This window comes from Callospermophilus lateralis, chromosome 4 (assembly GCF_048772815.1).
Source record: "Callospermophilus lateralis isolate mCalLat2 chromosome 4, mCalLat2.hap1, whole genome shotgun sequence".
Taxonomy (NCBI): domain Eukaryota; kingdom Metazoa; phylum Chordata; class Mammalia; order Rodentia; family Sciuridae; genus Callospermophilus; species Callospermophilus lateralis.
This window is the reverse complement of record NC_135308.1, coordinates 137,170,078-137,196,372: the sequence shown is the minus strand read 5'-3', so window position 1 is coordinate 137,196,372 and position 26,295 is coordinate 137,170,078. Positions and strand designations below refer to the sequence as shown.

The window sequence follows — 26,295 nt, the reverse complement described above, 5'->3', positions numbered from 1 at the left end:
TTCTCATTTCATACACAGGCAATGTGCAGTTCAGAGAGCTTATTATATAGCTTGCCTGGAGTTTCTCAACCAGAATTAAGCCTGAGTATGCCTGATTCCAGGTCTTGAGCATTGATCTAACCAATGGGCAAAAGTGGCTTCCCAGGCTAGGTAGGCTCCATGCTTGGTTTAATGTTCTACTATCACAATCTTGAAATTCTTAATAGTGTTTGAACAAGGTTTTGAATGCAAGCTTTTGAACAATGAATACATTTTCATTTTGCACTGGATCCCAGGAATAACATAGCTGGTCCTACCACTAGGCAAAAGTGCTTCTATTCAGATCTCAGATCACATTCCTGCCAGGGCTGATTTTTTTTTTTTTTTTTTAACAATCCCACACGAATATATCTACTTAGAAGCCTTGAAATCTATCAAGTTCTTTAGAATCATAAGGTATTATTAATCAATTATTTTATATTTCAGTCAACAAAAGGATAGGGAATTCTTTGAGGGCCTAGACTGTCTCTTACAGCAATATTTTGTAATTTGTTCTGCATCTAACACTCTTTTGAGAACACAGTCAGTAAGCCATGAAGTTCCATTAATATTTGAATTTTGCCAATGGTAAGGATTGGCTCTCTATTACCTTAATTTTCTTCCACAGCAGAGCACACGTTGTTACCATCAGTGGTTTTCTCTGGTCTTTTTGCATTTGTCAATTTTGAAACGGGATATTAGATCTGTGTTGAGCAAAATCCAAGAATTGACCTGTTCTTCTATGAGGAAATTCTTTGTCCCACAGTCAGTGACTGAAGCATTGACTTCTGAGGAGGACTCCAAGTTCACGGCATTTATTAAAACAGATGCTTTGTCTCCCCTTTGTGTCTTCCAGCCTAGCCATTGTTGGTTACACGAGATGGTAATACAGTTGTCAGTCAGCCTGACTAATCTTCTGGACAAGTTTTCAAATATTTCTGAAGGCTTGAGTAATTATTCTATCATAGACAAACTTGGGAAAATAGTGGATGACCTTGTGGAGTGTGTGGAAGAAAACTCACCTAAGGTACTTCTGTCTTCATTGAGATTGTTTTTTTTTTTTTTTTGTTATTCTTCTCTAAAACCTATGCCAATTAATGGTTTTGAGGAAAAAGGGGCATCTTGATTTTGTGTTATTTTGAACTTATAAACTTTGTGTTTAAAAACACTTTAAGTTAAGCATAGAAAACAAATGTTTGTAGTTATATTTCAGTAACAAGATGTACATTCATGCTAAATATTGTCACCTAATATAAAAATAAGATTTCTTTATACTATAATGTAAATTCAGCTCTTCCTTTACTTTTATTTCATATGAAATTTACAAAACCTTCCTATTAGGTTCCAAAGTTTATTTAAATGGGAAATTTCTGTTATGAAGGCTTACACTTGCTCTTGTATCCATAATGTAACTACCTCATATGTCACAACAAAAAAGTATACTTTGGTCCATTAGAGTCATTGGATAATGAGTCATCACCAACCTCAGGATGTGGGCATGACATTACTTTGACTTCTAAGCATAAGGGGTGTACCCCAAAACTTAAGAAATTAGATGTTGGTCCAAATTCCAAGTCTCTCACTAATTAACTTTGTGTACCTACCTTCTCTACGCCTTGCTTTCTTTATGCCTAAAATGTGGATAGTGGCAGAACCCTGTCCTAAAGGTTGACATTATAGGATCTGTGATATGAGCTTTAACACCATATCTGGAAAATAAATGTTAATAAATTTTGACATCATTGTTGTTTATAGTACTGTTTCTATGATACACTAGGGCTTTATAAGAAACCTGCTTTGCTGTAGAGCTCAACTGGTCAAAGTTTAACCTTCCAGATTTCTAGAAGCTTAAACCCAAAAGATTGTTTTGTTATTATTTTTGTTTTGCTTTGCAGTACTCATGGTAGAATCTAGGGACACTTTATAACTGAGCCTCTAGCCTTTTTTAGTTTTTATTTTGAAATAGGGTCTGACTAAATTGACAAGGCTGGCCTTGAACTTGTGATCCTTTTGTCTCAGCTTCCCAAGTTACTGGAATGACAGGTATAGGCCACCATGCCCAGCTAAACTCAAAGTTTTAAACATGAATCTGTTTCTTAATACCTAGATGCCCTCTTTACTCTCCCATCCAAATTCCAGCTACTCGCTAAGACCTAATGTCAGTGCCACTTAATGCTTCCCAATCTTAAAATATTTATCATACTAACAACCTAATCTTTACATTTTATTGTTTCTGTAGCCTCACTTTGTATTTTCTGAAGCCAGAATGTACCTGTCATCTACTATCTTAGCACTAGCATCTCTTTTTTTATAATAGTGTGCTAATGGCATTCATAAGAAGCAAAGATCACAAAAGAAGGGTATATTATACAAGGTGTCAGAAAACAACACATATATTGGAGCTTTAAAGATGAGTTAGGTGTTCAATAAATGGAAATGTTGTGAAGAGTATTACAAATAATGAAGAAAATGCATTTACCAATCGTGGCATTTGGGCTGGAACCAAGGAGATTGCAGATGACATGGAGATTTTACATGGTATTTCTCAGTTGTTTTGGAGATTAAATTAACATGTATACGGCACAGAGAATAGCACAGTAAGTGATGTAGAGATGTTTGTTATTATTACCTATTTTTCTTTGCAGACAACAATCCATTTATACTTCCCTAAAATGTAGTTTTGATTTGCCTTTATGAATAAATTAATCATACAGTTCTTATTCTTTTATGACTTGCTTTTTTTTACTTGACCATTATGTCTACAGGATGTATCAACTTTGATGCATATAGCCATTGTTAATTTTTTTACTGCTCATAGACCATTCCATTGATTCAATATACCACAATTTATTAAGCCATTCTTCTATTGCTTGGCATAAGGGTTAAAAACATTGAAGCTAGGAACTTTCTATATAACTTTCATGTCTGATGGTGCATATGTGCAAGAGTTTCACTAGGGAATTTACCTAGGAGTGGAATTTCCGAATCATAGGTTGGTCCCATGTATCCCTATATATCAAATATAACAACTTACTGTATATCATATAAAAGCTTTTTCATTCCAATCCTTTCAAATAGTTGGTATCAGACTTTTATCTTTGGATATTGGATCATGTGTTATAGAGGGGTCTTTTAAAAAATCAATACCAATATTTTTAATGAGCATCTATACAAAAAGTCCTCAGTTTGTTTCAGGATTATTTCACTGATAGGATACTGTGCTCATTGTCCCCTTCCCTCTCCTTCTGTTGCTTTGGTCATGAGTCAAGTCCCAAACAGGCCTGATGGTTCACTGTCCTGTTACCTATTTGAATTATGCACATTCAAAGAACTGTTTAAGTGTTAGCTTTTAGAATTCGTATACTTGAATCTGTGAAGGACCTATTTGTAATCTATTATCTTGACCTCAGTTAAGTCTGTATACTATTTGAAAAATATAATCTTAGTTTTATTGTTTTGATTTTTTTTCCCCTCTAGAATGTAAAAGAATCATCTAAGAGGCCAGAACCCAGGCTCTTTACTCCTGAAGAATTCTTTAGGATTTTTAATAGATCCATTGATGCCTTCAAGGACTTTATGGTGGCATCTGAAACTAGTGATTGTGTGCTTTCTTCAACGTTAAGTCCTGAAAAAGGTGAGACACACTGCATCTCCAATCTAAATGTAAATAGCATGCTCGAACTTTGAATGAGTAAGAATCTACTTGTGAATCAAATATATGTGTAACTAAAGCAAATATTGATGGCATTAAAGAAACTAATGATTGTAGCTTTGTTGGTTTCTAAAGGAAAACAATATTCAATCATTTTTAAATTAAATAATTGTTTGTGAGTGAATAATATATGAGATAATTGCTCATATTTTTTTCTTACCTATTATTTACTGATAGTGTACAATTATATTATTCTTCACCTTCAGTTTTCTTAATGTTCCCTTCTCAAATCTTTCCCTTAAGAATCTAAAAATCTGAGTCATGAATTGTGATCCTCACCAGTTACTTTGAATAGATACTCTTTTGATTCTACCTTTTGGTCCCTATAACAAAACCCCAATTTCATTGATTTCCTTTTTTAAATGGCAAATTACAACAACTTGTCATTCGCATTGATCACGTATGTATGCAATGTAATCAATATTTGTTCTATAATTCCTCTGGTGAATTTCTTAATAAAATAGAAGAGGAGGACTCCCTATGAAATAAATAGGATCTGAATGATCTAGATTTGGGAAGTGGACCTGGCACTGGTACTTGGTATTGTACTTCACCTTTTAGGGACTCTGTAATTTATATAAATCACCATGTAACACTGACACATTATTGCTTTCTATTTAGATTCCAGAGTCAGTGTCACAAAACCATTTATGTTACCCCCTGTTGCAGCCAGCTCCCTTAGGAATGACAGCAGTAGCAGTAATAGTAAGTACATGTATCTGACTTAATGCATGCATGGCTCCAATTAGCCTTCATAGGAGTATTGCATGGGCTTTAAAGGAAATTTATAGAATTAGTATCATTAATACCTTTCTGTTACTATTATTCCTCTTATGGTCTTCCTGAGAATTAAATATTTGGTTTGTAGAATTGGGTTTCCCTAGAGCTTGAGAAAATGTTTAGAGAACAGGGCCAATAAATTTTCTGTTAATATTATTTTAAATAAGGCATGAAGTTAATTTTAGAAATATGATTTAGACTTATCATTGTAGACTTAAAATATATTTTGTGGATAATGGGCCTGACAAAGTGGAATTTTAAAATAGAAAGTACAAATGCTGGTGGTATAGAATTCCAAAGGATATTTTCAGTGTTGTGTTATCTGTGTATCAGTATTCACTATTGTGTGTTTGGAAATTTGGTGATTTTGTTATTTTAACATAAATGTATATGTTGGAAAATATACTTCTTTCCCTGAAATTCTTTTCCTCTTTGGCCATGAATCCAGGTTTCTAGGAGACTATGTCCTCTTTTCAAATCCAGGCAAAGATTGCTATAAAAGTTATTGGATTTGCAAATATGCTGTAGCCCCATGGAAACTGCAGAAAGAAAATAACAGTCATCCCTTAAGACTTATAAATGGACCACTGTCCTTTGTTCATGGACGAGGAGACCTTTATATACAAAAAGAAGTGATTTATTACAAATTCACAATAGCTTGTCTACAGTATAGAATGTTTCCCATTAAAATTTGACCTGAACTGAGATGAAGCTACGTATCCTAAAAGTTAACATTTATACATTTCAGTACAGGAATAATAACATGCTTGATTGTAGAATGCTGCCCAGAACTCACTGGGGGTAGTCTACAATATATAATATATGCAGAACAGAGTCTTCTAAAATCTAAAATTCTGAATTACATATATAACACATCAGATCTGAAAAGCTTCAAAAAAGAACTGGAGATTCATATGTCTGTGTCAATGTAGGTCTTTTGTACTAACCATGGATAATCTTCGAAGAAGCAACTTCTAGCTTCTTAAATTTTGTTTATATTTCATTGATTTTTAGTCTTTATTATTTCCTTCTTTCTACTTGGTTTGGGTTTAATTTACTCAACTTGTTTTAGCTCCTGAAGGTGAGAAAATGTGATCATTTTTAAACTATTTTTTTCTAATTTCTTGAAGGTATATATTCCTTATAAGCACAGCTTTTGCCACATCCCACACATTTTTAAGTGTTGTGTTTTCATTTTAATTTTTTTCAATACTTTTTAATTTTTGTGATTTTTTTCTTTGATTTATAGGTAGTATAGAAGTGGGTGACTTTATAAAGTCTAAAATTGTAAAGTTTTTCTAGATATTTTATTGTTATTGGTTTCTAAATTAATTCTGTGATTGGCAGAGAAGATATTCTGTAATATTTTGAAATTTATTGAGAATTACATGTGTTATTCAACTGCTTGGTAGAACATTTTCAAATACTGCCAAAGTGGTTTGATACCTTTGTTCGTATCTTGCATTTCTTACTAAATGTTTTACTTATATTTTATCAGTTACTGAGAAAGATGAATTAAATTTCTTTTTGATTGTGGATTTGACTGATTCTCTGGTTCTTAGTTTTTTGCTTCATATATTTTTGAAGCTATATCATTATGTGCATACACATTTATTATTGATTATCTTCCCTAATTTACTGACCCTTTGATCTTATTGAAATATTCCTCAATACATAGTGTGTATATATACATATATACGTATATATACACATATACGTATATATAACACATATACGTATATATACCCACTATCAGATATATAGTAAAGCCAATCTTTCTTATGCTTAGGGATTTTGTAGTGAATCTTTTCCCCCCTTTTTATTGCTGCGTTGTAATTATACATAACAGTGGGATTCATTGTTACATATTCATACTCGCACATTTAGTATATTTTGTTTCTTTATTTCCAATCTATTGTCTTTAATTTTAATGAATATTTCTAATAGGAAAAAAGAGCACTGTGGCTGGGCCTTCTTATTTTGTCCAGTCTATATATGATTTTTAATTAAAGTGTTTTATCGATATATGTAATAAATTATTGGTATGGTTGGACTTGAATATGCTCTTTGGTTACTTATTTGCTATTTGACCCATTTTTACTGATAGTCTGTTCCTTCTTTCAACCTTTTGTTGAGTTAATGCTTCTTTTTAACATTCCACTGAAATTATGATTTGCTTTTAAGTCACACCTTTTTTGTAGTTGTTTCAGCAGTTAAAATGTATATTTTAACTTGTAATATTCTAAGTTAATATTGTCCCATTTCAAAAAATATATAAGAAATTTATCCATACCCATTTTTATATCTATTTATTCTGAGCTTTATCTTCCTTCCAGGCTTGTTTTTAAACTTTCTTGGAGAGAGGGAGCAGCTAGTAGTCTTATTTTAACTTGTGGGGGTGCGGGGGCGGGGGAGAGCGGTGCTGGGATCCCAGGGCCTCACACATGCCAGGCAAGTGCTTTGCAACTAAGATATATCCTTAGCCCTTTTGAGACAGGGTCTCCCTGAATTGCTCAGGGTCTTGCTAAGTTGCTGAATCTAGCCTCTAACTTGCATTCTTCCTACCTCAGTCTCTTAAGTCACTGGGATTACAGGTTTGTGTTTCTGTGCCTGTTTTAGTAGCCTTATTTTTGAGGCCCAGGATTTCTGAGACATTTCTAGACTACTAAGAAAAATCTCAACAATTTTACTTGTCAGAACTCCTTTTTCCCCATTGGTATGTGACTGTCAAGGTCTCTGGTAAGATTATAGCAATTATAGCTTCCTAGGAGTTGTGTTTTTGCCCAGTTTTATGATGTCTCTCCCTGTGCATGTACAACTTATTATCTGACAAGTAGCTGAAGGAAACTTGTCTAGAGATCTGTGGTGCCACTTTGCACAGCTCTCTTCTTGCAAATAACCTAGCTCTATGGCCATGGCTGTATCAACAAACCTGAACTTGAACCTCTAACTCCCTATCTTGGTGAGCCCATTGAGACTTGGGCACTATCTTGTGCCTCTCAATTTGAAGGTGCCTCCCAGTCAGGAGTGCCAAAATCCAGACAGCCAGGACTATCATGGATCTTATTTTATATATTTTTCCTCTTAGGAATTACACTTTTGGACTTCATGTCAGCTGATTTCTGAAAATAATTGCTTCGTAAAATTTGTCCAGAATTATAATTACTTATGTTGGGAAGGCTAGCCCACTACCATCATGGGTGGAAGCAAAAGCCTTTCCTATTGACTTTCAAAGAAACTGAATGCAAAAATTCTATTCAATCCTGAGCCCCTGAGCCTGAAGATAGTTTTTTTAAATTGCAAGATGAATGGACAGCCTTTTTTTGTTTTGTTTTTTAATTTGTTGTGCTTTTTTTTTTCCTTTTTTAAAAAATATGCATCTTGCATTGTCAACAGCTTTTGGCTAGGTATAAGGTCACTCATAAATGTGCCACTTAGACATCAATGCACAAGTCAACATTTGTTGTGTTCACATTCTAAACAGCAGAGATATAAATAAAATGTCTAGTAGGGTAAATTCTATAAATTTTTTACTTGAAGAATAAAGGAGATGGGATTTTTTGGGGGGGTAGGGAAGGGTCAGAGAAATTTGAAAAAGGCATGATAGTTTTTAGGGAGAAGACTTAAAACCTGGCCATGAGAGAGGGTCAGAGCATAGGAAAGGTGAGAGTATATAAGGGAGACTCATGGGATAATAAACAAGCATTCTATTTATACAAAGAGAATTATATGTACAATATAATAGTAACATCCTTTATGCCAAGTAAAAGTATGTCTAAGAGTTGTTTAAGTTTGAGGTCCTTACAAACTGTGTAAATTATATGGAAAGAAATCCTTACCTTGACATTACCCTGTACATCTTCTACGAATAGTTTTGAACCCAACCACCTGGACTCACATGGTGCCCGTCGCTCTTGGCTTGCTGTGTGACCTTAGACAAGTTACTTAAACCCTGTGACTTCTCAGTCAATTGGCAGGTGATGACACCTCCTTCACAGAGTGTAAATGAGTTAGTACACGTGTTAGAGGCATGCCTGACATCTAGTTAAGAGTTCATCAGTGATTATGAGAATGATTTGATGCAGTAAGACCTTAGGTCAGTAATTATTATAAGCACTTAGTTTGGGATCTGCATCTAGAAGGAGTACCATTTGCCTGTTTCCTAAGCACCAAAAGACCCATGTTCATTGGTGTGGAGTTCCTAAGCAGGCTTACTCTAAAAAGAAGTTTAGCAAGATTGTCAAACTGGGGCCCTCTACCACTGAGCTACATCCTCAGCACTTTTTAATTTTTATCTTTGAGACAGGGTCTCACTAAGTTGCACGGGCTGGCCTCCAATATGTGATCCTCCTGTCTCCTCCTCCCAAATCACTGGGATTAGAGGTTTGCATCAACACACCAGGCCACAGCACTATTTATTTTGCGTGTTCTATTTTTCTAGTTTTCAGTTATTATTAATCAAATTAGGCAAGTCGGTTCCTAAGCAGTTTGAACAGTGGACAGTCTCAGTAATAATGAGACACAATAAATACAGTAATAACCCAGGAATTTGGAATTACTCAAATCTTGTCCAGATGAGCTCTCTGTCCCCACAAAGTCTCTGCAACCAGTCTTTGGATAAGCCGTAAATCTTTGCTACCACCATTTGGGCTTTGAATCCAAATCCCCTTCATATGGGCTTTGAGGCAAGCAATTTAAACCCCATAGATTCCTGGTGGCAAGGTGGGAGTCCCCTCGAGAGGTAAGCAAGCCCTTTCTGATAAAGTATTTTTTCTGTCTCTGCAAAAGGGACCTAGTATCCCTGCAGAACTGAAGACCTGGCTTTTAAGTTCTATGCATTCATGACTGAAATAACAAAAGTAAGGGTAACATTGACCTCTATTGGAAACGCCACTCAATAGCTGTCAATTCATTCTCCTCCATGTTTTTAGAGTCCCTGTCCTTTCCCCTGTCTTCTAGGAAGACTGTTGCTGCTGTATTAGCCCATAGCCTAGGGATGGAACTGTCAACTGATAGAAGTCACAGCACTACAGAGAAGAATGTGTGCTTTCCTTAGCAAGGACTCCCTCATGGCTGAGTTTGAAGCCCCTCCTTTAGCCCCTTCAACCTACCTGAGAAAGGCTCAAGGTAGTGAGTTCTAGAACAGCTCACCATCTGGTAATGTCTCTATGCCTTTTCTAGTGAGCCTGGTCTTTCTTCTGTTCTGAGTGGTAAAATCCAAGACGCTGGTTTGGCCTTTGGATAGAATAGGAGGAACAGGATGCTAGGCTGCCTTGATACCAACATCTGGTTAACCAAGCATTAGTCATGGAGCTCTCCTTAACAGCATCTTAACTTAGTGGAATTTTCCACTGCTTTTGGGGCAGAGTATCAATAACTTCCTTTGTTCTTTCTCTGTACATTGGTTAGGGCCTCTCCAGGAAGTCACCTAATCAAATTCGTCATTATTATGTACTCAATAATCCCAATGGACAGTGGAGACCACAGCAGGCTGTTCACCAAGGAGCTTCCCAGAAACAAAGAACCAAATTATTTTAGATATTAATATTAAAATTCCTAAAATGGTAGTAATTGCTTTAAGCCTGAATCTATTTTCTCATAGAAAACACTTTTATAAATGGTACTTACATCCCAGACTATTTTAAGGAGGTAATCTTCCTTAAAATAACTAAATTAATGTGATAATCAGTACTGCTTCAATTGTACCAAATCTCATTTTATCATTCAAGTTTATTTTGGTGAGAAAATTTATATTGAGGTCTAATTTGAGGTGCCTGAAACAGCATTTGTGGGACTATAAGATTTGTGGGACAAATCTGGAGTAGGCCAGAAGAACTATTAGTTCAGTCTCAAGGAGGGGATTCTTGATTGTGTAAATGAGGACCCCACTTGCTATACATCCCTACGCAGCCCCAGGTACTTAATCCTACATGCATATTCCTCACCATCCTCTCCCCTCCAACAACCACACATGCATGTGAGCACACATGCAAACATCTTATCAACAGAGTCTCTTTGGAAACAGGAGTCATGTGATCAGGAAATTTTCTGCGCCCAGCTCACAGATGCTAGGGAGTGGGAGGTGGGAGGAAATGGGCAATTCCTGTTCTCACTACAGTAGATAACACCTATATGCTACCTCTTAGATAAAATCCGTGAGTTTATCTTTCTCCCCTTGTAGACATTGAGTAGCACACACAGTAAATTCGTTCTTTGTATTAGGTGTTTTAGGTGTGCTCGATGCTGACCCAAATATTGGTGAAAAATCAACTAGAAAGAGTTACTTTACCTTGAGTTAGTTTACATTTTGATCATATAATGATTGGGAAATTTATAATTTCTAAATTCTTTGAAAGAAAACATCAAATTTAACTCTTACAAACCAACAAATATGTGTGTTTCCAAACAATTTGATCTTTGTAAGCAGGCATCCAGAAAAATCTGTCAAAATTTTATTTATGTTTTATTTAATTCATGAATCACTCTGCCTATTATAGAAAAGGGAGGCAGGATTATGGAAGTCGTCCCAAGCCAATCCTGTGTGTCTTCTTTGTCGCTAAGTTATTTATTTTGACATACTTAGTATAAGGTGACCCTGGTGGCTTCAACCATTCTCTGTTATATTGTTTCAAGCTTTCCCATGTAAAAAGTGAAAAATTCAACCAGTAGACCATCCATAGTAGTTGGCATTCAGTAAGTGTGTGTTGAAGGTATGAATGAGCAAATAACCATAATTATAAGCATGAGGTACCCAAATTACTATAACTACAGTATACATTTAATGACTTTAAGATTTTCAACCAGGTAGACTTCACTGAGGGTATACAGACCCTAATCCAGCTTTTAAAATGTTATCTTTAAAATCTGGGAATAAGATGGCAAGAGTGAGAAAGTGAAAAGACATTAGAAGATAAAGACATAGATAGAATTGTTTGGTAGAGAACCCTTTCACCCCTGGAAGTATGCAAAGGCTGTGTTCCGTGTGCAGGAACATTAACCAACTTAAATCTCTTTCTCTCTGTGTGGTTTCTTTCTTTCTAAAATGCATTCATCTTTTGGAGATTAATGGACTTACATTGTCTTGCAAAAATAAAACTCAAGAGAAAAAAAAATCAGACTTTTGAATACTTTAAGCAGATATAGGTCAAGAGTACATATGGAAACACTTGGGAACAACCACAGGATAAGAGGAAAACCTGTAGGATGGATCCTCTAGATTCACGACTGTGTTCTTTAAATCACAGGGAAAGCAGCAAATTCCATTGAAGACCCCAGCCTGCAATGGGCAGCCATGGCTTTGCCAGCATTCTTTTCTCTTGTAATTGGCTTTGCTTTTGGAGCCTTATACTGGAAGGTAAGTTTGCTATTTTCCTCTTGATCAATTTTACATATTTATTTGTTCATACTTTATATACATATCACTAGCAATCTTCCCTTTTCCAAAAAAAGATCCTGTTGAGAAAACAATGCATCTTACCTTAACTTATAGTCTCAACAAAATTTAAATTTTAGAGACGTTTTCACTGTTCCTTATGCTTTGTAGATAATCCCTCTGGCTAAGAACACCCGTAGTCTACAGCACAATGCTTAAAGAACAGGATCAGGATCGGGCTTAAGACTTGAACTAAATATAAAAAGGAAGAAAATATGATGGGAATCATACAATATGCATAATAACCAAATAAATGCCATTTGCATTAGTGCTCTTTTGTTCTCCTATTGAAGCCTGTCTGAAATTATAAAATGTGCTAAATCATTCTGACTCCGCTTTTAGAAACGTCTTTTGAATTTGATTACTGCTCAAATCTGACAGTTTCTTTTTTTACTCTTTCACCCCAACATCCTAAAAATGTTGAGTTGATATCACATGCACTTTTCATAACTTTTTGCTGCAAAAATATTTTGCATGCTGAAAAAACTGTTACAGAACTATTGACATTAAGATAAAAGACCACCTACCTCTTAACTTCATTTTTATAATATATGTCTTTGCTCTTTTCCCAGAAGAGACAACCAAATCTTACAAGAGCAGGTGAAAATATACAGATTAACGAAGAGGATAATGAGATAAGGTATTGTGTTTTGTTAAATGTGTTCACAAGCAGGCTCGACATTGTCATTACTAGGTATTGTGCATGCACATGCTCATTACATCTTTGACAAGTTGTTAATCTTATGATGAAGGTTCGTGATGTGTCCCAAATCCTCTTCTATGACTCTGACCTTTCACTGTCTCTTCAGCCTTACATTATTTACCTGTATAACACCTTCTTATAATTATCTCTTAGGTACCTTTGCTTATTCTTTCTTTTCTACACTATCACAAAGAAATACAGTTCTTTGGCCGAGTCATCTCTGTTACTCTCTGTATTATTTGTTGTCTAAATTGCTGCCACAGAATCTCTAGCCCTTCTAAATTCAGTCTTTGTTATATTCTTCCTTAAATCCTTGTCTGAAATGTCACTTCCTCTTCAAAATGTTTTCATTGACTTTCTCTTGCTTACTTTATATGTTTTATGTCACTCTGATTTTCAGAGCCTTTAACTTTTCTCAGCATGCATTATTATAGCTGACCTTGATAACTCTTGTACCATACTCCATATCTCCCAGGAATAATATTTCATTTTTATTTACCTGTGGTTGTAATTTTCAAAATGGATTTTTGTGTGTATGTTGTACTGTGGGTCAAACCCAAGGCCTTGCCATGCTAGTCAAGTGTTCTACCAGCTACATCCCAACCCTTTTTATATTTTATTTTGACACAGGGTCTCACTAAATTGTACGGGCTGGCCTTGAACTTGAGATCCTCCTCCCTCCACCTCCCAAATAGCTGATATGAAAGCCAACGTGCCCAGCAGTTTCAACATGTTACTTTCTCTCATTGTGTGTGTGTCTATGTACACACATATTAAGTGCACATAAGCATCTTTAGTATGTGCTTAAAAGAGTTTTTTTTTTTTTATCGTCTTGGGAAGACTGTTGAGACAGATAAAGTTACCTTCTTTCCTGTAGTTGTATTTCTGAAGTTAAGGTTCCCTACCCAATTTTGCAGTGTTTTGCTACTTTATTTACAGATAAATAGCCTTTTACAATACCCAGATTATACCATACTTCAGAATCTCTGACTGAAAGCACATAAAGCATTTTTCTTATTTTTCAGTATGTTGCAAGAAAAAGAGAGAGAGTTTCAAGAAGTGTAATCGTGGCTTGTATCAACACTGTTACCTTCATACATTGGTAAGTTTGTACAATTCAGGCTGAAATATTTAGTAAGAACTATATAACATCTTAAAGGCCAAAATTTAGAAACAAACTTTATTGTTATATCCTCTATCAAGCAGATGTCAGTATTTTAAGGGAAGTTGTAACATAATTGAGTTGTGCATATCTTACTCTTTGTGTATTCTCAAGTTTTCAGAGGTAAAGCAGGGTTAGTCCTGATTCATCTTATATGGGAGATATACAAAAAATTAACAGCTGACATTTACTTGGAGTATATTTGAGGTTAAAAAAACTAGACAAAAGAAATAGAGCAAATTAGGAGTAAAATAAAATATGATTAGTAGAGGAAAAATAAATAAAACCAATTTCATTTAGGTGGAACCACCATAACATGACAGTGTCAACATTTGCTAGGTGCTGAAGAAGAGACAACTAAAAATGTTTCTCTGCCACTTTAAGGAAGAAGAGAAAAAGTAAAAATATTGTACAATCAGCAGAGTAAAACTACCAAAAGAAAGAGCCACCTGCCATATGACTGGTAATAAGTATGGCTCATTACAATCCAGAGAGCAGGATGCACTGAGGATAAACCAGTGACAGATACCTGCTGTGCTTGTGTGGTATGGGGTGGGACTGTGCAAGGAAGGAGAGTAAGGCTTGGCCTGAAGGGCCTAATGTTTATCATCTCCTGACCTGTCCACTTTCCCTGCTCCCAAACTGTAGATGTAGTTAGTGGACACCCCAATGGCATTAGCTTGATCCAGTATCAGTTCATGTCCTCCCCACCTTCCATTTCTGCTACCTGGCTCTAAGTGTGCTCTTGCTCCTTGAATCCTGAGCACATCTACCACAGTGGTATACAAAGGACCTTGATTTCTCCCTGCACTGCCTGGTCTCAGAGGACCGGGCACTCCTGGAGTTTGTTCTCAATGATGTCTGTGCTGAGTCTTCCTCTTCTTTACTGACCTTCCAGCTTTCACTTCTGTCCCAGATTCAGACATTTATCTCCAGATTGAGTCTTCCCCCCAGGGAGCTGGGCTGAGGTCTCTTGCTTCCTCTAGGAACTCACTTTTATTGTTTTAAAAGATCATTCTTCAGCCACTCAACATAATATGATATTGTAATTACTGAGCCTATTTCTTGAACACTTAATCCTGTTGCTGCAAACACTTCTTTATTTTCCTTCAATCATAGCGTCAGTCCCTGTGTCCAAAGCATCCAAAGCATGGATAGCACTCTCTCTTTTCTATTCCCGTCTTAGCTTCATTCTTGGCTCATTTTTTTCCTATTCTTTACTGGACCCTTTCTATTTTCTAGAGCAATATTAACCAACCAGAAATCATTGTTTTTCTTGGCAGCCCTTTTCTCTGTCCTTTAATCCCAACTCAAGTCTCATTATTTCTTTCCTGCCCTTTCAGTTCTCTTAAGCAAGACGTCCACAAACCACACATTAAATGGCTCATTGGTTCATAAAAGCTCAATTACTGACCTCTGTTGTTTGGATTTGGATGGCATTATGGGGATTCTGTTTGGGCACACAGATTTTCAGTCATGTGACTTTAATTGTGGCATTTGTCTTGTGACATTGAGAATGAGTTATGATGGGGAAACCCAGGCCACCTGTTTAGGAAGGAGAAAGAAGGCATTTTTTTAAAATTTATTTTTTAGTTGTAGTTGGATTCAATACCTTTATTTTATGTATTTATTTTTATGTGATGCTAAGGATCCAACCCAGGGCCTCGTACATGCTAGGTGAGCGCTATACCGCTGAGCCACAACCCCAGTCCAGAAAGAAGGCATTTTAAAACAACATAGTCAAAAAACTTATGCATATTTCTACTAGTCAGATAGCATGCAGGAACAGGAGCTGTGTCTGCCTGGCTTTTGCTGTATCCTCAGCAAAAATGTGTTTGTGCATTGTGGACACTTGATAAATGTTTGCTAAATGAGAGACTGAGTGAATGAATGAGTGAATGAATGAGGCCTATATAAAAATTTAACTGAGTGGTAAGGTAGATAGTTCTGAAGTAGGGCTTGTTTCTATCTTGTGTCTGTGTATATATATGTGTGTGTTTACTTTGTTGGTTTTGGTCAATGGGACAGTAAGATGTGTACAGCACATCAAGGAAGAATATAGTTATATGAGAAGTCTACTGTTAATTTTGTTTTCCTTAAAAGTATGAAATATTACTTGTAGACATAATAAATCAAATTAGACAAGTAAAAGAAGCCCCAAATTGTTCAGAAATAAACTTGTCACACCTAATGAGTAGTTAATGTAAAATGGATGGTGGTTGTAATAAGTCAGAAACTGATTCTCCTTCATAGAGCCCCTTACTCCATCTCTACAAAGCCCTCTCAAGGGCCAGTGTGGATATATCCACTCCACCCCCCAAAATCTGACTTCCCACTATAAGGAATCTCTATTGTGACTCAGGTTACATTTCACATGACTCATGATAGGGCATCATGGTTACTTAGACATTTTGTATCTTTTTGAAACCATAAGCTCTCAGAGAGCAGTATTTGTTTCTTTTAATTTTGGAATTCCACTAAATCATATTACTTATACTTTGTACATACAAGTAGTGAATAAATACTTGTTGAATAAATGAATAAAGAGGTGAATGAATATCTCAAAGAATGGTAGTAATAATGTGAGCATAACACTTATGGAAATAAAAAGACAAACTTGAGTATTTATGTGGTTAAATAAGAATTCAAGTGCTGAGAGAAAAGTAGGGAATAGTTAGGGCAGGGAAGCATCTCGTCACCACGAACCTGCAAATCCCAAAGTCAAAATACGTGTATATCATTTTTGACAACTTATTGACTACCATGGTATACAGTAAAGCCTACACTGTGGCCTTGTGCCAATACAGGTTAAAAACACTCCAGGGGTCTTTATGTCTACTTAGGTAAGATTGTGATATAGGGAAGGGCTCAAGAGAGCAAAATATGATGTGCAGAACAGGAAATTATCCAATAATAGTAAAAATAGTAACAAGTGACAAGATAGAAAAAATGTGGAATTGTAATTATTTATTTTAAAAAATTAGTTGTAATTTAGATTGTAATTGCTCTCTTAGTTAACGAGGAAAGGGAAACACAAGGAATGGCTCAAGTTTATGATATGGATTTCTCCTTGAAATAGAAGTTTCACTAACTAAAAGCAAATCAAGGCAAACATTGGAACACTAAAATATAAATCATACGGAATAGTTAATTCTCCAAAGGAAATAACCCATAATTTGGAAACAAAAGATTAGAAGGATCTAATATTGAAATATAAGGAAAGAAAATGGAAGGAATTAAGTAATGAGCTAGAAACAAAAATAGTGGCTTCTACTGAAATTGTGTTTATTTGACATCAAACATGAAAACATTTACATGAGAAATTAAGGATCTACTTTTTTCACCTGGCTAATGCCAATATCCATATGTGGTTATGTATAAGAACTCTTCATGTATTCGGTTGTATGTAGCACAATTTAAAAGAAAGAAAATCTAAATAACTTAACATTAAAAGCTGCATTTATATTAGTATACTCTGGGAAAGTTTTGCTCTTTATTCTTCCACAAATGTGATTATAACAAACTTTCATATGCGCATTGGTGGACACAAAACTTAATGGGATCGAGTTATGTCAAATTGTATAGCCTACAAAAGGCAATAAGACATATGTATAATAACCAGTTCTAAAAGTAAACTATAAGATTATGAAGTTTAGAAGATAACTAAAGAAGTTGACAAAATGCAATCAGAGATCAGAGTTGGGACTTCTGCCTATGGTTGTACATGGTGTGAACTCAACTCTAGATGTTGGTGTGGATGGCATCCCTTAGAATTGTGCCATACACAAGCATATATGGCTCACCTTATTGAAAGGGACAGAGAAATCATGAGGAACAAAAGGACTTTGTTTTGTCAGTGATGGAGGTGGCATTAGGTCTTGGATGATTGGTAAGATTTTATTGTTTCTAAGAAAGGGTTCACCTAGATACTGCAGATGGCATAAACTAAGTCAGGAAGGCCCAAAAGTACAAACTGTGTTTAAAGGTCACTTTGTACAGCTGGTCACACATAAAAGGTTAAAATGCTGAGGAGAAAGGTGGGCATCATTTTGAAAGGTGGTCTTAATTCTAGGACTAAAGCTTATGTTCCATCAGACAATCTAAAGAGCTGTTTGAGGGGTTAGAAAAAAGGTAGGTGACACAGTCACAGCAAAGGTTTAGGAAAAGTAATTGGTATGGTTTAGCCAGGATGGGAATATTTAAGTGGAGGATAGAAGACTATCTAAGAGGCCCTGTCTTCCAGTTGGATGTAAGAAAATGACCACCTGAATGGACATAGGAAAGTATAGACAGTTTTGGAGATATTGCAATAAAAGAATCATCAACAAATCCTAGCTTCAAATGGCATTTGAAGTTTGACAGGATCCAACAATGATTTGGGACCTAGCAGCTAGCAGAGTTATTGAAAGAAAAAGGGAGGTCAGGAGAAGATGTTGATACATATTGTTGATACTGACCAGTGGCCAAATGTGTCAGTTGAGATTTTGAATTTGGGAATCATCTACAAAATTTCTTGAGACCTTGAGAATAGGACTCAGGTCCTTGGTTACAGAGAAGGCCCAGTCCAGTTTATAATAAATGCAGCATGTACTCAGTTAGCAGTTTCTTGACTTACACAGCCTGGTAAGTGGAGAAATACATTCTCTTTGTAGGTAAGGCATGTCGAGAGATTCATTAAAAAAAAAAAAAGCAAGCTAACATGAGAAAGTAGATCTTAGAAATGGAATAAGGACAAGCTCAAGTTAAGTCTGGACCTTTAGGTCACAGGACTTGGGAATGGTAGATTCCCAGTTATCAAGATCTCTGACTCTTTACCAAAGATTTTCTAAAAGTTTCTTGAGCTTTGGGAATGGTGTTTTTGAGCTTTCTTTCACAGCCACATTATAAAGTAGAGTAATAGAAAGGGTTAGACCTGAGTCCAAGTCTTGGATTCGTAACTTAACTAATTATAGGAGCTTAGGTAAGTCAGTGAATGTCTTTTAACCCTTGGTTTCTCATATACTAAAAATGGCATAAACTAAATCGGAAAAACACAAAACTACAAACTGCGGTCAGAGGTCACTTTGATATTTGGTCAACAATGTACCACATATTTGATGGTGGTCCCATAAGATTATAATAAGCCTAGGTGTGCAGCAGGCTATGCCATCTTGGTTGGTACAAGTATGCTCTATGATATTTGCACAACAGCAAAACCACCTAATGACTCATTTCTCGGAACACATCCCCATCATTAAGCGACACATCACTGTATCATGAGAGGATAATAATACTCGTCCTGCTTATTGCATGAGGTTGTTATAAAAAAATTCAGGGTATCATTACAAAAATTGTAGTTTAGTTCTATGTGAAAGCAGTTTTCAGCCTTAAAGTTTATTTTCTTTACTAAGGGACCCTGGGACAAAATCAAAAATAGATTCTTAATCTTACTTCTTTACATTTAATTAACTCTAGAATCTCAAATTTTTTAGACCTTTAAAAAATAGTCTTTTGATGTTTGAGATTCCCTTTTGCTTTTTTAACATGCTTTATTTTTAAAATATCTTCTATATTTTGATTTTCTGAAGTTTTAAAGTCTCTTAATTTTTCTTTTTGGATTGAATTCTGCTTTCTTACATACCATTTCTCTAGTTTCTAGACCTCTCTGGTAAATTAATATGAAATAATATAGCTTTTTAGATGTATGACAAAAATACCAAAAATACTGCAATTATTATTCTTCACACTATGAAATTTTGTAAATATTTTATGTAATGATCGCAATATTTTGAAACCAGTGATCGTTGAGTTTAGAATTGCTTAATAAGCACAAAAGTAAGAAAAGAGAGTATGTAGGGAAGAAGAGAAATGCAAAACAATTTATTTAGCAGATGTGATTGAAGATAGAAATGAAGGCACTCTAAATTTTTTAAAAAGTAGATAAGGATGTACAAAAACTTTACTGGAAAATTGAAAATCCTGAAAGCTCAGTGGTTTCCCGCCACTGAACAGATAAAACACAGTATGCCATTTTGTGCTTCCCTAAATATAATAGGTTGTAGTGATGCCAAAATGAAACTCTCCCGGGCCATTGTCAGTGTGTAGTGACAGGATTTCTTTCTTTTTTTTTTTTTTTTTTTTTTTGAGTGGAAATATTAAAGGAGATATTGGTGCTGATATTTCCTCTGTTGGGAGAAGTGATTTGTAGAACCTAACTAGATGGTCAGGATACCAGAGCTGCTTTGTGGCTATGAAGCTGTTAGTTGTTGGTGGCCTCTGACCTGCTTCTCTGCCTGTCCCAGGTATCTGTTTCATGCTACTCCCTCTTTCTAGACTTCTCCACTCTTCATTCTCCAGACTCTGCTTAGTTCTTCACTGCTTCTCTGCACATCATTGGTCTATTACCTTTTGTAGCCTTGCTAGAGAAACTCCGACCTAAAGAGATTGATAAATCTCTCATCACACACTGAGATAACTGGTGGTGTCCCTGAGATAATTGGTGGTAAGAAAGCCAAAGGGAACTCATGTGTCCATTTTTATGTTCAACAAATATTTACTGAGTGTATACTATGTATCAGGCCACTGTTAATAGAAGTTGAGACACAACAGTAAAAAAAGATAGTTCCCTGCCCTTATGGAGTTTATATTCTAGTGGAAGGATGTAGGCAATAAATAAGACAATTTCAGATAATGTTAAGTGTTCCCAGGGAGATGAGAGAGTCTGGGCTGATCACTAGAGCTAAGAAAACAATTTATCCGTTTCTTTAAGGTGAAGTGTAACAGATTATAAATCTGTTACTCATTCTGGGGCTTTGTATGAATTTAGCTATTGAAAAAAGAAGGCAGAAAGAAAACACACCATAATCTCTCTCTTTTTTTTTTCCCTTTCCCTCTAGGCTGGTAACAGTTCATGTTTGCTTCATTAATGAAGCAGCTTTAAACAAATTCCTATTCTGTCTGAAGTGACAGACCTCATCTTTATCTGTTCTCGCTACCCATGACTTTATATGGATGATTCAGAAATTGGAACAGAGTGTTTTACTGTGAAACTGGCAATGCATTAATCATCTATAAAGAAGAACTTGCATGGAGCAGGACTCTATTTCAGGACCTGGGGGTCTTGTGGTCTCATTCAGAACTTGCAAGTGATGATGGGTGAGAAAGCATGTGTCCCAGTCTGCAGGCACCATTTGCAAGGCTCCAGAAATGTCTAAGTGCTGAGAAACCACACGGCTTTACTCTACAGTTACCACCTGAAGCCCGTAGTCATTCTGGTCTCTGCAAGTAGATGTCAGCCGGGATAATAGGGGGAATACATTTTTTTCTAAAAGGGATCTAGAAAACTATCTTAAAAAAAAAAAAGAGTAAAATCTCAGTAGTATCAGCTACAGTCAGATGTGGGAAACCATGGGAACAGAGGGGTTGGAACAGGTGTTATCAGTCTTGTAGTTCCTGATTAAAAAGAAGGGTCTGATCCTGATCTCTTCTGACACAGACATGCACACCCATATCCCACTAGATTCATGGACTTGGTGGCTGGCTGGTTCTATCTATGCAGGGGAGCCAGTGATGAATTAGAACCGTAATGCCTTGGCATAGGGAAGACTCTCAGCATCGTCCCAGGAAGAATCTATGAACACTGCCCAGCAGAAGAATGTTCCCAGGAGGATCTTTGGCACCCCTCGTGAAGTTGGCCTTTTCTCTTGACCATTCTATAGCATGTAAATTGTGTTTGCAAAATATATTATGACAGGCTTATATTCTAAAACTATCACACAGTTGTGTAAATGGACTTGAGAGAAAATGCTGAATGTACGAAGGTCCCATTTTCAATTTCCACCATGGGAGAAAGTAAAAAGTAAATTATGATATTTAGCATCTAAGGTTAGAAAACCATACCCACATGCTAAATGGGTATTGAAAAACTAGGTTACTTGGCTTTTACTTGGCAAGGAATCAGGAAACTTTATTTATAGTATAATCACCATTATCTGTTTAAAGGAACCATTTATTTAAAATCAGGCACTCTATATTCATTAAGGTTTATGGATTAAAAATAAACAAAAAGAGAGCTTTATGTAGTTATGCATGTCAGTTTGCTATTTAAAATGTGTGATGGCGTTTGTCATGTTAAGAGTGAAATCGGCAGAATTCCCAATATGTAAATTGTACTTTTAAGCCAGAATTTGTAAGACATTATGTTAATTCCCCTGGTCAATTTTTTAATAGTTGAAAGAACTTCTGACTAAAATCAAAGAATGATTTTTCTTAGAGTTTTTACTTTGATAAGGTTCTTCTAGCAGATCATGAACAAATACATAAAAGAATCCAAAGCTTTTCATTCTAAATCCTTGTGATAACACCAGTGCCATGTACTATAACCATAAGCTGACCATTTTCAATGTAGTTATACAAAAGGGCATGAAAAATTAACTGCTAGCTTTCCTTTGATTTCAAAGGTCCAAGAATTTCTAGTGTAGTTGGATTTTAGCTCGTCTTCACAGCTAATCTACATCCAGTTTCAGTACGTGGCCTTTGCTCTTTTTTTATACCAAAGAGCTCAGCTGACTTCTAGGGTCCCTTTCTTGTCCAACGTGCTGTGCTTCCTCAAGTGCTGGCCATTTCTTTAAGATACAATCCAAGTGCATTGGGAAGCTGCATTAACTTGTTCAGGCCCTCAGATACCCCATGGTACAAATGATTAGTAATAAAATTAGAGATCAGTTTAAATTGCTGAAAGGACCTAGCTCAGTGTGTGACGTTGATTGTTTTGAGGAAAATAGACATAGGTTAACATGAGTTTTAGGTGTAGGTGGTATCTAGATGGAAAAGATTGATACTTCTCAGTCTAATAGCTTGATTTATTTATCCAGTGGTTTCAGTTTCCTTGGGCATGTGAAAATGCTATTTCCTAGCTTGAGAGTTCCTTAAATATAGTTTTGTTCTCAAAGCTAGTAGTTGGATTTTAAAACACTGAAGGACATGGTAGTAGAGCTAAGAGCTAAGTAAACAAACTTAGCAGGTTATGAAATCTGACATGGTAAAGAGGGAAGAGTGTATCCTGTCTATTAAATGTATTGGTTCATTGAGAGTTACATGGATTGCCAATTTTTGAAACACTAAAGTATAATAAAACGCATGAATAATAGAAAAATGCTCATCATTATTTTGGATGCTAGCTGCTTGGACATTAACTATGTCATATCTGCTTTGAGATTAAAAATTACATATATGTAGATATATAAATATATATATCTTTGCTTATTTTATCCCATATGTGTTCAAATATCCTTTATTATAAATTATGGAAAACTTACACTGAGATGATAAACCATGAAATCACCTTTGAAATTGGTGCCATGTATCTAATAGTTCTCTCTTGTAATATTTCAAAATTGTCTTTTAATTAAAATGATCTCATATGTCTGCAGATTCTCAATTATACTGAAAGCTCTGCACCTCTTTGGTAGAAACCACGTCTGTAGTAAAACAGGCTCTGTGATAAATGGGGCCTGCCTGCCCAGTGCTAGTGAAGTGATCTTCTTAGATATGGTTTTATAATCTAATGTGCTTGCCACACTGCCACTTTTAATGACTCAGAGACAAATTGATTTTTTATTACAAGAATAGAACAAGTAAACTAGCTCTTTAAAAAGGATTACTTTTGTGAAAAAATGAAAATATGAACAAGCATATGTCCACAATGAAGTATTTGCTTTTAGTAAGAACTAGACACATTTCACTGAGCATTAAGGTATCTAGAGAAACTTTGTGGCATATTTTGCTATTCTAATTCTAATTGGGGTTAGAAATGAACAGAAAAATCCATTCTGAAATAAATGGATATTTCCTAATGTCCTTCTGCAGCTAGGTTTTGGTTTCAAGATCTAATTCTAATATGGAGCTTCTAGTCATTCCGTATCTATTCTTCATTCAGAAATGTATTCTTCATAAAGGCAGTTTGGTATAGTGGTATGGATGTTGGAAAAGATTTTCAGGAGCCTCCACTCTGCCTTTGTGGCAAATGACCTTCCTTCTTTGGATCTCATTTTTCTATTCATCTGTACAGTAAACTTGGAGGTTGCTTCTCTTCTCTGAGGGTGAGTCCTTATTGCTTATGATGGACAAAGCAGAAAATAGAACAGAAACTCTCCCATACAAAACATCCAACTCTGATCTCTGAATAAGCATCTTGACCTTAAAAAGTCATTGCTGGTTTTTTTCTAATGTAAATAGGGTCCATTAGTAAAAGTGAAATTCAGTCTCAAGTAGGGTGAATTGGGTAACCATTTACATGAGAGATGGCTTTTATCTTTGCTTAAATAAATATTTTGGATCACCTCTGAGGAATGAAAACAAGTAGTACATTTTAGTAAGGAAGAGATAAAAGGAGATGCATATGACATTTGGAAATACACCAAATTAAACCTTTAAATGTCCTTATTTTACTGAAAGCTCACAGTAGAAGATGTAAGATGCTCATAAAGTTTATACATGCCGAAAGACATTTTAGGACCAATATATAAAAGGATAATCCATAAATTACATTTTAGATTTGGACGGTGGGACAAGAATTTTACAGTGACCCAGCTTATCTTTGAAATAACATTATTTTGAAATTGGCTTTAAAATGCTTTGGTGTGGAGTTTGATTACACAATTCATAGGGTTGCTGCTTTCCATTAACTAATCTTGAAATGCCTTTTTAAAGACAAATAATGGTACTTTCATTTTATAGCAAGGTGTTTCAGAAATAATCCATATTAAAATGGATGCTTATGATCCTAAAATGTTTGCTAAGCATTGTAAAAATGTACAACTGCCATCTCCAACTACATTTTATAATGTTATTTTTTAATAAAATTAAGATAATAATTGTTGAAAATAAAAACCATGGTGTTTTCATTTACTTGATTTCTGACCTGTAAGACTTAATGTAATTTTCCAATTGAAATAGCCTATTTCCTGTACTCTAAGGATCAATGTATGATTATAGTGTCCACTTGCCACTGTTTTCTAAATCATTGGACTTGAAAAGTATTCAGATATTTAGATGGATGCACAGATGTATCTCTAGTTCAGTCATAGATTGGAGTTTGCATATTGTAATGTAAATGTATGTCAACACTATTCTAAATAGTTTTATTATGACTGAAGTCTAATTAAATAAAAAAGGTTGTAAAATGTGATGTGTATGTGTATATACTGTATGTGTACTTTTTAAAATAGGTATGTGTCCTGACCCTTTTTTATACAGGTTTGACTTTGAAATTACATTATATATACATATACTTTATTGTTCTAAATAAAGAATTTTATGCACTATGGTAAATTTGCCCTGTCATTTAATATCTTAAGGAGATCACACATGTTCACAGCATGGCTGGGTATTTCGCTTATATTCAACTTACAAACTGAATTCCATATTTTCTATGTAAACCTTTGTCGTCAATCTACATTGTAGAAATATGGATAAGAAATTGTAATTCAATAAAGTCATTAAAGTAAACAAAAGTAATCCAGGAACATAAAGGTGTTTTAACACTTGATCTCAAGAGTTTAATAACAATTGGGGAAAATATATGAAAATCAATGTAATACAAATGAGGTCACGCTAAGTGACCACTTACATGCAAAACTGAGACCCAGTTTATGTGCTGGGGGACACAAAAGAAGGAAAAACGATGCAGAATTAGGGAGACGTGACAAAGTTGGTGTTCAGGCTCAGACTTATGAGGATAACTCTTAATTACAAATTTTTATAGAAAATGAAAATTAACCCTAGTCTTAGTAGCATTTTCCAAAGCAAAACTTGTAAAATTTCTCACCTTATTCCATCAACTCAAACAGCCCTGTCTTGAGCATACACTGTATAAAGAGATAAGAGCAGACCCTTGGATGCACAAAAAGAAATGCAGACACTATCTTAGGGTTCAAAAGAATGTGCGTTACTGAGAGAAGGAATGGCAAGACCAAACCCCATTATGGCTTCTGTGGTTTAGGCAGTAAACAAACATCCTGCTTCACCCCTAGTTGGTATATGACTCTGAAGACCACACCCTGCATCTTTATGATACCTTACTTATTTTTTTCATATCATTATTGAAGTAAAGTTGAAGTACAATAAAATGCACATATTTGAAGTATAGAATCCAATCAGTTTTGATATCTCTGTAACCAACACAATCAAGATAAAAAAAAATTTCCATTACTTTTTTGAATTTGGAATCATGTGGCCTTTGTTTCCTGCATGATTTATTACACTAGAAATCATCACCTTCAATAAATGGGATGGATTCAAAATAAAAATCTTCTTGGCAAAAGAAACAATAGCATGGAGAGAGAGCCTACAGAATGGGAGGAAATCTTTACCCTATGCACCTCAGATAGAGCATTCATCTCCAGGATACATAAAGAAATCAAAAAAACTTAACACCAAAAAAAACAGATAACCCAATCAACAAATGGGCTGAGGAACTGAACAGACATTTCGCAGAAGAAGAAATACAA

The 26,295-nt window shown here is 35.3% G+C and overlaps 1 protein-coding gene across 2 annotated transcripts in view; it reads left to right on the top strand.

The window, feature by feature from the left end:
- The window catches only part of Kitlg (KIT ligand), an 82,621-nt gene extending 58,645 nt beyond the window's left edge, over positions 1–23,976 (top strand). The window contains exons 4-10 of one of the 2 annotated variants that reach the window (XM_076854919.1): positions 875–1,045; positions 3,496–3,652; positions 4,352–4,435; positions 11,755–11,864; positions 12,515–12,582; positions 13,671–13,747; positions 20,683–23,976. In XM_076854919.1, the coding sequence (XP_076711034.1) occupies positions 875–1,045; positions 3,496–3,652; positions 4,352–4,435; positions 11,755–11,864; positions 12,515–12,582; positions 13,671–13,710 (630 nt within the window). In that variant the 3' untranslated portion in view covers positions 13,711–13,747; positions 20,683–23,976. The remainder of the gene's footprint in view (positions 1–874; positions 1,046–3,495; positions 3,653–4,351; positions 4,436–11,754; positions 11,865–12,514; positions 12,583–13,670; positions 13,748–20,682) is intronic. The other variant, XM_076854920.1, reaches the window with a different exon arrangement.
- Positions 23,977–26,295: the final 2,319 nt, after the last annotated feature.